Source organism: Pongo abelii, chromosome 12 (genome assembly GCF_028885655.2).
Source record: "Pongo abelii isolate AG06213 chromosome 12, NHGRI_mPonAbe1-v2.0_pri, whole genome shotgun sequence".
In the NCBI taxonomy this organism is placed as follows: Eukaryota; Metazoa; Chordata; class Mammalia; order Primates; family Hominidae; genus Pongo; species Pongo abelii.
Genome location: NC_071997.2, coordinates 63255724 through 63268253, shown reverse-complemented (window position 1 = coordinate 63268253; position 12530 = coordinate 63255724). Strand labels below are relative to the sequence as shown.

At 39.6% G+C, this 12530-nt stretch overlaps 1 protein-coding gene across 7 annotated transcripts in view; it reads left to right on the top strand.

Moving 5' to 3' along the window:
- Nucleotides 1-12530, top strand: part of ANTXR1 (ANTXR cell adhesion molecule 1) — a 237480-nt gene that overhangs the window by 84342 nt on the left and 140608 nt on the right. For all 7 annotated transcript variants that reach the window (XM_024242099.3, XM_054548115.2, XM_054548119.2 and 4 more), the window contains one exon: nt 5482-5580. In XM_024242099.3, coding sequence (XP_024097867.2) covers nt 5482-5580 — 99 coding nt within the window. The remainder of the gene's footprint in view (nt 1-5481; nt 5581-12530) is intronic.

The window sequence follows — 12530 nt, the reverse complement described above, 5'->3', positions numbered from 1 at the left end:
TGTTTCCCACTGTTTCTGATAAAACTGGGTGAGTTGGCACAAAAGGAAGTTCTCTTAAGGTGTCATGTTTACCATTTGGAAATTTCGATGTTTAAAACAGACACATTCAAGCAACATCAGATAGTGGTGTATTCCTCTCACTTTTCATTGTTTTTCGAAGCATTCATTTCTGACCTTTGGCCACCTCTTCTAAATGGATTGCTTCATTCTCTGCTCAATCTTTCCTTTCATTTAAAGACGTTTCTATGTGGAGGAAGGACTCTCATTTACAAATACAAAACAGCACAACACTTTGGAAGAGTTTTGGTAGTTTCTTACAAAATTAAATATACACCTACCATATGGCCCAGCCATTCCACTCCGAGGTTTTACCTAAGAGAAAAGGAAATCTATGTCCAAACAAAGAAAGACTTGTGTACAAATGTTCATAGCAGCTCCATTTTTAATAGCCAAAAACAACTAAAATGTTCATCCACAGGTAGGTGGATAAACAAATTACAGTTTGCCTGTAGAATGGACTAATTAATACTCAGCAATAAAAAGCAATAAACTATGTATAAATCTCAAAATAATTGTGGCTGTGTACTAAAATAATTATGCTGAGTAAAAGAAGCCAGACAAGAAAATTACTTACTGCATGATCCTATTTACATAAAATTCCAGAAAATGCAAACTAATATACAGTTCCAGAGAGCAGACCAGTAGTTGTGTGGGAGTGGAGGTAGGGAGGGCTGGGAGGAGAGATTACAAAGCAACACTAGGAAAGTTCTGGGGGTGACAGCTACGCTCACTGTCTTGACTGTGGTATTATCTTATGATTGTATACATATGTCAAAATTTATCAAATCATACACTTTATGTGCAAGTTATTATATATCAATTATGTCTCACTCAAATTGTTATAAATTAAAAACTACAACTGAAAAAAGTTCTAGAACAATTCAGGCCTCAGAAAGCACCCATTATGTGTCAGTCCCTACATTCTATTTTTGATGTTCCATGCCACATTAAGCATCTAAGAGGAGAGCAAATTCAAACTGACTCACAAGATGAAATATCCCTAACAATAATTTGGCACAAAAATCTTGGGTGACCAGAACAAGTGGAGAATATACAGATGTCTCATTTTAGACACAGTGAATGATATGCAGTCTTTATTGAGGTCATCTCAAAGCTATGTGTTCCACATTTCCAAAAAGAAAAAAGGAAACCAAAGAAATAAAAGGAGAAAACAGAATGGAATAACTCTATCGAACTACTTACTGACCTTATTTTTTCTTTTTTTAAATTGAGCTATATTTCACATGCTATAAAAATCACCCTTTTAAAAGGTACAATTCAGGCCAGGCATGGTGGCTCACACCTGTAATCCCAGCATTTTGGGAGGCTGAGGCAGGTGGATCACTTGAGGTCAGGAGTTTGAAACCAGCCTGGCCAACAGGGTGAAACCCTGTGTCTACTAAACATACAAAAATTAGCCTGGTGTACTGGCACATGCCTATAATCCCAGCTACTCTGGAGGCTGAGGCAGGAGAATAGCTTTAACTTAGGAGGCAGAGGTTGCAGTGAGCCAAGATCACATCACTGCACTCCAGCCTAGGTGACAGAGTGAGACTGTGTCTAAATAAATAAATAAATAAAGTACAATTCAGTGGTTTTTAATATATCACAAAGTTGTACAACTATAATAACTATCTATTTCCAGAATATTTTCATCACTCCAAGAAGAAACCCTATACCCATTAAGCAGTTATTCCCCCATTTCTCCCTCCCTCCAGTCCTGGCAGCCACTAATCTACTTTCTGTCTCTGTAGATTTGCGAATCTGGACATATCTTATAAAGGGAGTCATGCAATATGTGGCCTTTTGTGTCTTGCTTCATTTAGCATAATGTTTTCAAGGTTCATCCATGTCATAGCATGTATGAGAACTTGATTTCTTTTGATGGCCAAATAATATTCCATTGTATAGAAATACCATACTCATCAGTTGATGAACATTTAGGTTATTTCCATTTTTTGGCTGCTTTTAATAATGCCAGTGTGAACGTTAATGTGTAAGTTTTTGTGTGGACATAACTTTCAATTCTCTTGGGTACATGTCTAGGAGTAGAATTTGGGGGTCATAAGGTAACTATGTTTAACTTTGTAGAAGAACTGCCAGACTTTTTTCAAAGAGGCTGCAGCATTTTACATTTCCACCAGAAATGTATGTGGGTTATAATTTCTTCACCAACAGATGCTATTGTCCATCTCTTTTTTTTCAGCCATCATAGTGAGTATGAAGTGATATCTCCATATGGTTGTGGTTTGTATTTCCATGTGACTAATGATGTTGAACGTCTTTTCATTGACGGACCTTATTAAGCCTCAGAAAACAAACAGGATTAGACCTGGCTGGGACCGGAATAAATGACCACCTTATCCTTCCCCTTTATTATCTTTCTGTGTCAAGATATGTTATTTATCTATTCAATCACTCAATGAGCTCATCCTGAGACTGACTTAGTCCTGGGTTAAGGCACAGCCCAGCATTCAGAAGAAATAGAAATGTTGGCCTCTGCCATCAGGAAGCTTTCATTGTAATTGGGAATAACAGTGACAAAAGAATATAGATCTTAAGGAAACCTTAGAGGATAGATAACTTAAAAGATTACATCAAAGACCATTTTCAGGTGGAAAATTCCTCCCTAAAGCCCTGCAATTTTGAGGTACTTCTTATAGGAGCTGCAAGCCAACATACAAGTTGCCTAAAATCACAGCTGTACGTATTTTGAAAGGTGGGTTCAGGGCTTTGTAGATTAGTGGAGTTAAATCACTATGTCCTGGTTCTAGTGTGTCCTGGTTTTCACTTACTGGCAGATTCATTCGAAAGGGTTTTGTTATATAACGTCTACGTGTGAAGAGCTGACATTCTAGTCAGGCTGCTGGGCCAGATGTTTGGGCTCTTCTGGTAACCAAATGTGTGCACTAACACAGACACCCTATCAGGCAGGATGGGAGCTCACCTCTGCCCTGGTGCACTCCCCAGAGCATCATTTCCTCCATCGTCTCCCCTGGCCTAGGGGGTTAAATTGTTTGGTTTCCACCATTGCCACATCATGTATTCCTGCTGTCTTTCTTCCTAAACTCCCTGAGGTTGGGCCAAGCAGACATGCAGGCAGCCTCTTTTATAGAGGATTTAGCAACTCAACTGGTAACGTTAGAACATGGTGTTAGAGAATAGAGTTTGGCATGTGGCCTGCATTTCCACAGTCTTCTCTTCCTCTGCTGATCTTTGAGGAAACAAGAGAAGTAGGCACAGCAGTGAGGCAGAAAACATTTGGAATCAGCAAAAACGTCAAACAACAGATGTCTGTATGTCTGGCATTCAAAATGGACACAGAAATAGGTTTCTATAGGCTTAACTGAGCAAATAAGAGAAGATTCTTCTACAAATGCTTGACACGTACTAAACTGCTTATTGAGCCAACTGAGGAATCTGTCAGATGCCTGACAGACATCTAGAGAAAACTACTAAGCCCATCTTTCTACATGTAGCAATTGTGCATTTGCGTCAACGTGTATGTATAAATCCTTCCTAGTCATAGGACTTATGCTCTTGAAAAAACCATAGGCTCATCACCTTAACTTTTGGATATGAGTCCCAGTTTTTCTGCTTTACTAATGACATGACTCTGGGCAAGTCATTCAAAATGTCACAGTCTCCATTTCCTTACTGTGAAGGTCTCTTACACTTCTAAAAAGCATTCTTTTCTAACTTGTACTCCTTGTGGCACATGAAGTGTCTCTGCATTCTTTTACTTAAATTTCAGTTTCTTGCTTTACATCCAGGCCTGTTCCACTTTTTTGCAAAATGAGCAAACCTGCCTAAAATTAAAATGAAATAAGCTTTAAAAAAAAAATCACAACTTCAACTCCTAAATGACTCATCTGTCAGAAGGCAGTGAGTCCCCCTTTTCACATGGTGGTTCAGGAGCTAATGGCTGAGTTCTAAGGGCATGACATTTGATGCCTAACAGACCTCCATTCCAGTTCTGATTCTGACAGTTACCAGCTGTGTGATCTGGACAAATTACTTAACTTCACTAAGATCAGTTTTTCTCATCTGTACCTCCCCAGGCTGTGGTGAGGTTTAAATGACATCAGACATGTACAATATTTCACAGAGGGCCTGACTCACATTGAGGGAGCAATTAGCATTAGTTATTATTGTCTTGGCAAACATGACCTCTAAATTAGTTTCCTGGGACTGAAGGTGGCATATACTCATGACATTTATTAAACTTTGAGAGTCCCGTATACTAATTCTCTAATTTCATTGTTCCTCCAACAAAAAGTCTACATTTAGATGGCAATGTACTGTGTAAGATCCATATTCACAAACATTGCATTTTTTCCTCTGACCTTTAGTCTATTTCTCTTGTGATATGCCACATAGCATTATCCCAAGCCCCAATTTTTAGATACAAAAGGATGATAAAAGTGAAATAAAGTGGAACACTGACCATTAGATACCAACAAACTTAAGCAAATATTCCCAAGCATTTAGCCAACTAATTATTGGGTTTTTTCCATGGTAGGACTATTGTAAAGGATAGTTGTTTTTCCTTAATAATGATTTTATTCATGTGCATTAATCAAACATACATTATGCCAATGAGAAATTAATATGCAGGCCAGCAAGATATATGATCTCTTCTATGCAGAGACAAATGAGTACTACACTGAGGGGCTGATATCAATCCAAGTAGGTAGTGCTTGGCAACTGACCACTGCTAAGAAAGACTTTGATTCATTCCTAAGTACAGTTATTCCTACCTAGCCTACATACTGCTACTGTGTGCCCAGTAGAGATAGGAGTGCCATAGTGGTATCAAACAACTCCTGACCTAAAGGAATGTTTCTCCAGCTGGGGGAGAAAAGACAAGAAAACACCACCAGACCATACATAATGACAGTCCTACATTGTTCAGGACTAGCTGTGAATGCCCTAAGGCAGTGACTTTCTAAAATGTAGGCACCCTGGGCTCTTAAGAAATCCTTTCAGGGGAGTACAATGTGCAAAACAGACACAGAGGAGGTGAGTTGATTAAAGAGGAAGTGGAGGACCCCTCCCCTGTGCCTCCCTCTGGCTACTGAGATCACAGATTTTCAAACTGCCTGGATTTGAAAACTGGCTAAGATTTGAATGGACAGAGAGGAGGGAGGAAGGTGTTCTGCATTAGGAGGACCAGTAAGCCCAAAGGTAAAAGGGTGGGAATTCAAATAAGAAGTGATAGGCCCTCCTCGGGACACCTAGTAAGGATGCACTGGTAAGTAGTGAAAGGAACCCACCCGGTTGCTTTTGGTGTTCAACCTAAATTAATTTTTGAATATTTTAAGCCTGGTGAAATAGTGAACAAATGCTATAAATCAGGGCAGATGGGAAGCTTAAGGTTATTGGTCAAGTAATGAGTCTTGTCATTATTCTTTATTTCAGAGTCATTTCAAGTTGTCGTGAGAGGAAACGGCTTCCGACACGCCCGCAACGTGGACAGGGTCCTCTGCAGCTTCAAGATCAATGACTCGGTCACACTCAGTAAGTCCTTGCAGAGGGTTTCTTCAACAACTGGCTTCAGGGAAGGGAATTCCCACCCTTGTCTTCCAGCAAGGCCACACACATGAAACCAGCAGAAAAGTCTTATTTCCTGGAAAGACCCCCAGCAAGGGCATAGTGAGCCCTTACAGTGGTTCCAGTCAGAAAAGGCACCACTTAGGTGGGCACAACCCCATGGGTTTCCAGCTTGGTAAGCAGAGCAAGGCTGGACTTAAGTCCCCGTCCTCCACAAAACACAGAGCCACAAGCCCCAGCCCTGCAGCAGCCCTCAGGAAGCAGTGGGGCACTGGTTTCCTTGTCCCCTGCCATCTACCAAGTGGCTCACTCTCAGGTGGGAGTGCTGGTGTTGGTTAATTAGGGCTGGGGAAACGTGAGCCTCTATAACAAAGTATTGGGACTCTTAAGGGTAAGTGTGAAAAAGGAATGGTCTAAATGCATTAATCTTGAATAAACCGAAAACCAAACCATTAGGCTTGCACATGTAGATTCTGCAGCTTTTTTCAATCTGGATGGTTCTTGCGTGGAGTAGCCAAGAAACTCTCATCATGGTGAATATCTTGCATGAAATACAGGAATATGGAAGTAAAACTAGTGCATTTCATGAGAAAAAATGAAGTATCATAACATTGGCTTCTTCATAAGACATTTGTAGCAGTCAAGTTCCTAATTTAAAGATGTACGTGATTCATGTGGTTGACCAGGAGAGATGGGGAAGATGATTATATGATGGACAGATGCCAGAAGCACTGGTTATGATTTGCATCTGGCATCCATCACACAGATAATTATTTATTCCACATCTGCAGTGATAACTGTCATAATATACTGCATTTTCTGTAATGCTATGTACCTTCTAAATGCTTCACATCTTTTTGCTATGACAGCCCTGAGAGGTAAAGAGAGCAAGGTGGACAAGTGGACACACATTTGTTGACTAATCACTCACACTAGTTTTCTCCTCCTGATAGCCTATTTTTTTTTTTTTTTTTGAGACTGAGTTTTGCTTCTGTTGTCCAGGCTGGAGTGCAATGGCACGATTTCGGCTCACTGCAACCTCCACCTCCCAAGTTGAAGCGATTCTCCTGCCTCAGCCTCCTGAGTAGCTAGGATTACAGGTGTGCATCACTACACCCAGCTAATTTTTTGTATTTTTAGTAGAGACGGGTTTCATCATGCTGGCCAGGCTGGTCTCAAACTCCTGACCTCAGATGATCCACCCGCCTCGGCCTCCCAAAGTGCTGGGATTACAGGTGTGAGCCACCACGCCCAGCTCCTGATAGCCTTTTGAAGGAGGTTATCTTGTTTTTAAAGAAGAATGAAGGGCTATGGATATTTCCTTCTTGACATCATAAAACCCACTTTAGTAGTTAAACAGACACATGCTGTGGCTTCCTCACAAACATCTGGAATTCCTGGCCTTGGAGTAATTCCAAACATTAGAAACATTCAGTTAGTTTTCTTAATATTTGGAAATGCTCTCACAGATCCAAAAAGTACGTGCTATTTGAAAACATTCTGAAATATCCCTGAGTAGTCACAGTGTGAAAGTTGGACGTGCGCCCCTAGCAGAGTTCTTTCTTTTTTCTCCCTTTCAATTGTGATGTCGCTTAAGTCCCTCTTTTCTCTTTAACCAAAATCCCAAGTCTAACATCAGAAACTCCTGAAGGTTTAACTCAAAGACATCAATACCTTCCAAAGAAGACTCCCCAGACAAGCAGGCTTTCAGACCCAAGCTCTCTGAAGATACATGGAAGTGGGCTGGGGAGAGAGAGAATCTACCCTATGTGCCATCGCTCAAAGGTTACACAAGATGCTGTATTAAATAAGATGAGGCCAGTCACGGTGGCTCACGCCTGTAATCCCAGCACTTTGGGAGGCTGAGGTGGGTGTATGGCCTGAGCTCAGGAGTTCGAGACCAGCCTGGGCAACATGGTGAAACCTTGTCTCTACCAAAAATACAAAAAATTAACTGGGTGTGGTGGTGCATACCTGTGGTCCCCAGCTACTCTGGAGCCTGAGGCTGGAGGATCACTTGAGGCCAGGAGGCAGAGGTTGCAGTGAACTGAGATCATGCCACTGCACTCCAGCCTGGGTGACAGAGTGAGACCCCATCCAAATAATAATAGGAAGAAGATGAAATGCAAACTCACTATGGATTTGTAAAGTGAGTACTCAAAGGCCTATTTTCCAACTTCTCTGTGAAATTTTATTTCTTTCTTGGGAAACCAGTCCATCCTCTCTCTCCTTTCTTCCTTTCCTAATATATAGTTGCAAACATATGCACAGGCTTGTCACCTCATTCATATTCAAAAAGAAATGGAGGTTGTTGGGGTAGGGATTTGGCTTAAATCACAAACCCGTGCCTTTAGCACAATACTAACAGTTTGGAGAAGATGAAGGCAGTGATTTGATCGTATTCTATGCTGCAAGCAACACCCCAAAACTCAAGCATACAGCTATTAAAAATATTCTAAGGGGAAAAATAGCGTTTGAGGAAAACACTTGGCCTTTAGTTAGTAATTCACCTGTTCATTTCCATGCAGAAAATAATATGAACAAGAACCTGTGGAGGAAGAAAAGATGAACAAATTTTTAAATGCAGCATATTTAGATCTACATTTTTCTGTCAACTTTACAAAAGTCATAGTTTCTACTGATTCCTCCCTGTAAAATAAAATACACTTAGATTCCTTTACCTTTCCCATTTTCCTTCCCCACCTCTATACCCCAAGTTTTAAAATGTTATCTGTTTTTATTTTTATATCACATATTTCTTTTTTCAAGATTTTTTTTCCTAAGTGCTGCATTGAATTTTGTGACAACAAGAGAACATAAGTGCCATTATTAATGAGAAAGACTTAACTGAAGGCCCAATAATGAAGCTAAGGCTGTGTGGCTCTAGCCACTTCAAACATGAGGGAGACCTCAGGATCTTCAGCAAATAATGCAATAGCAAGCTATATGAAGCAAAATCTGTCAAAAGAACAAATTAAAAATGATATGGATAGTGGGAGATATTAATATGATTTTTCAAGTCTTAAAACTTAATTTAAAAATTAAAGATATAGAGCACATATCTTTATGCTCTAAAGATATAGGTAGGGCATATAATACTTTTTTAAATGACTGTGAACAACTTTGCAAATTGATCATGCTAAGACATGGATAAAATGCCAATATATTAATGCCAAAAGTAGAAATTGTTTAGACACATTCTTAGATGATAAGCATAACCAGAAGATAGGTTAATACATGCTTCTCTCCCAATTTCCTTGCATTTGCTTAAAAAATCAACCACTTAGAAATCGAAGACAGTTTCTAGATTTGTGGTCAACAAAATAGATCCAAAAATCTGGATAAAATATGATTTTTAAAATTATATTGTGTGGCCTCACTCAAAGGAAAGAAGTGGGAATCTCCAAGTATAGGAAACAAAATGGGAATAAAAACCTAAGTAAGAAACAAAGTCACAGGGGCTCCAGGCCAGGCTGCAGGCTGTGACCCCAATGCTGATGCCAATACAGGACACCAGATCTCAGGTCTGTGCCAAGGCATCACATAAAAGCAGAGCCCCCTGCAGAAATCAGGCTCCAGCAGGCTACACCAAGCATTTAATTGGGCAAGGAAGCAGGCAGGGGATGAAAATCCACAGGTGTAATGATGTTACACCACCCATGTGATACAGAAGCACCAAGTCAAGAAACTAGCCCCAAAATGTGTCCGTGACCTCCCTGATCTCTGTGGCCCTACAGAGGCCATGCACCTTCACCCTGTGGGAGTCTTCCACATAGCCCAACCCCACAGCATGCCTGCAGCAAACAGCCCCCTAAAGGTGGGCTGATGGCACAAAATGACAAACCATGTCAAGATGAATGAAACAAACAGGACAAGCAAGAAGGGAGGATCAGAGAGCAAATTTGAAAGAGAATGGAAAATAAACGTGTTTAAAATGTGTGAAGAGATCAAACAGATCACAGGGGAAAGAATACTCATCAAAAGCAGATTTGCAGAAGAACTGAGTATAAATTCTAGATTTGAAAAAGTTTATTCACTGAAATAAAACTTCATGGATGGATTAAACAGTGTGATTAGACACAGATGAACAGGAAATATATGAACGAGAAGGGAATTTGAGGAAATTTCATCCCCCGCCCCGAACCAAAGCACCACATCCAGATTTTTTTCAGCCAAGTTTTACCAAGTTTTAAGGGACAAATGACCCATATCAGATATGTACTGTTCCAGAGGAAAGATATAAAGAAAATGTTTTGGGTTTTTTTGTTTTTTGTTTTTTTGGTTTTTTTGAGACAGGGTCTGGCTCTGTCGCCCAGGCTGGAGTGCAGTGGCACAATGTCTGCTCACTGTAACCTCTGCCTCCCAGGCTCAAGCGATCCTCCCACCTTAGCTTCCTGAGTAGCTAGGACCACAGATGTGAGCCACCACACCTGGCTAATTTTTGTATTTTTTGTAGAGACGAGGTTTCACCATGTTGCCCAGGCTGGTCTCTAACTCCTGGGCTCAAGCTATCTACCCACCTCAGCCTCCCAAAATGCTGGAATTACAGGTGTGGGCCACCACACCCAGCCAAGAAAAAGCATATAAATTCATTCTATGATAATAACATAATCTTGGTTTTAAAAAAAAAACTGGACAAAGGCACTAAAAGTAGAGAATATTTGAGACCAAGCTCACTAATGATAAACATCTAAATCAAATATTGGCAAACAAAATCCAGCAATGTATTTAAAAAGGACCAAGATAGCTAAGACAATTTTGAAGACAGAGGGGGAATTTGTTCCTCATATAGCAAAAGTTACTGATGCCAAGAAGATATTAAAATTCATTATCTGTTCCTAATTTTAAAAAAATATTTCCAGTAAACTAGGAATAGGATAAGACTTCTTTAACATAAAAATGTATCTATGTATTTGAATTCAAAACTCAACATCATTCTAATAATAAATCACTGTGTAGAGGAATTCACTTTAAAGTTCAGAAGAAAAAAAGCAGGACAATCCATTTCACCACTATTATCTAATATTGATCTGAAAGTTCTAGCAGCACTGTCCAATAGAACTTTCTGTAATGATGGAAATGTTCTACGATGGTAGCCACAAGCCACATGTGGCTGCTGGGCATTTGAAATGTGGCTAGTGCAATTGAGGAACTGAATTAGTAATTTCATTTAATTTTTATTAACTTAAATGTAAATAGCCACATATGGCTAGTGACTACCATATTAGACAATGCCATGAACATTATAATAACACCAGAAATCTGATAATAAATATAAATACAGGAAAAGCAGCCAAACGTCATTGCTCTAAAATAATGCTTGTGTCTTCCTGGAAAACTAGAGAGTGAACAGAACTACTAGGCTACCGAGAGGGTAATTAAGTTGGATGACTTCAAAATAAATACCTTGCTTATAACAATCAGTAGCTTTGCCAGTGTTCAGCAACAACCATTAGAAAATATCACAAGACTCATAGGTGGGAATTGAACAATGAGAACACATGGACACAGGAAGGGGAACATCACACTTCGGGGACTGTTGTGGGGTGGGGGGAGTGGGGAGGGATAGCATTGGGAGATATACCTAATGCTAGATGACGAGTTGGTGGGTGCAGCGCACCAGCATGGCACATGTATACATATGTAACTTACCTGCACGTTGCGCACATGTACCATAGAGCCTAAAGTATAATAATAATAATAATAATAATAAATAAAATAAAATAAAATAAAATAAAAAATAAAAAAAAAAAAGAAAATATCACAAGAAAAATATAGCAACAACAAATAAATTTTTTAATTTAACTTTCATTTTAAGTTCAGCGGTACAAGTGCAGGTTTCTTACATAAGTAAACTTGTGTCATGGGGATTTGTTGTACAGGTTGTTTCATCACCCAGGTATTAAGCCTAGTACCCATTAGTTATTTTTCCTAATCTTCTGTCTCCTCTCACCCTCCACCCTCTAGTAGGCCCCAGTGTGTGTTATTCCCTTCTGTGTCCATGTGTTCTCGTCATTTAGCTCCCACTTACAAGTGAGAGCATGCGGTATTTGGTTTTCTCTTCCTGCATTAGTTTGCTAAGGATAATGGCCTCTAGCTCTAACCATGTTCCTGCAGAGGACATGATCTCATTCTTTTCTATGGCTGCATAGTATTCCATGGTGTATATGTACCACATTTTCTTTATCCAGTCTATCATTGACAGGCAGACAAATAAAATGTAACAAGAACTAATTTAATCAAATTTGTAAAGACATATATGATGAAAGTCACAAAACTTTCTGAGGGATATAAAGCAAGTGTGAAGAATTGGAAAGCCATAGACTCATGGCATAGTTACAAGCTCTGGAGCCAGACCACCAGGGAAAAAGAGTCCTGGCTCTGTCGTATCTAGCTGTGTGACTGGGATGTCTTATTTAACATCTCCATGCCTCAGTTTCTCTCTCTGTAAAATGAGTATGGCAATAATAGCCATACTATGTCTTGGATTGTTATGAGGTTTAAATGTGGCAGACAGGGCTTAAAATGGGGCCTGACGCACAGTTAAGAGTCAGTCAGTATTGGCTGCTGGTACTACCGTATTATCATCACTGTTATTAAATGGAGCAGTAACTGAGTATTGTAAAGATATCAATTGTCTTCATATTAATATCTACTTTTATTACAATCCAAATGAAAATTCCAAGGGGACTTTTTAAGTTAACAAAATGATTCTGAAGTTTATATGGAAGAATAAACACACAAGAATAGCCAAGAAAAATGTGGAAACTCACCCTAGCCGATTTTAAGATGTACAAAAAAGCTGCAGTAATTGGAACAATGTATGATCACACCACAATAGGTGAACTGAGCTTTGGAACAAAGCCCATAAACAGAACCACTTAGGTGAATTTAGTATAAAATCCGGCAGCCTTTCG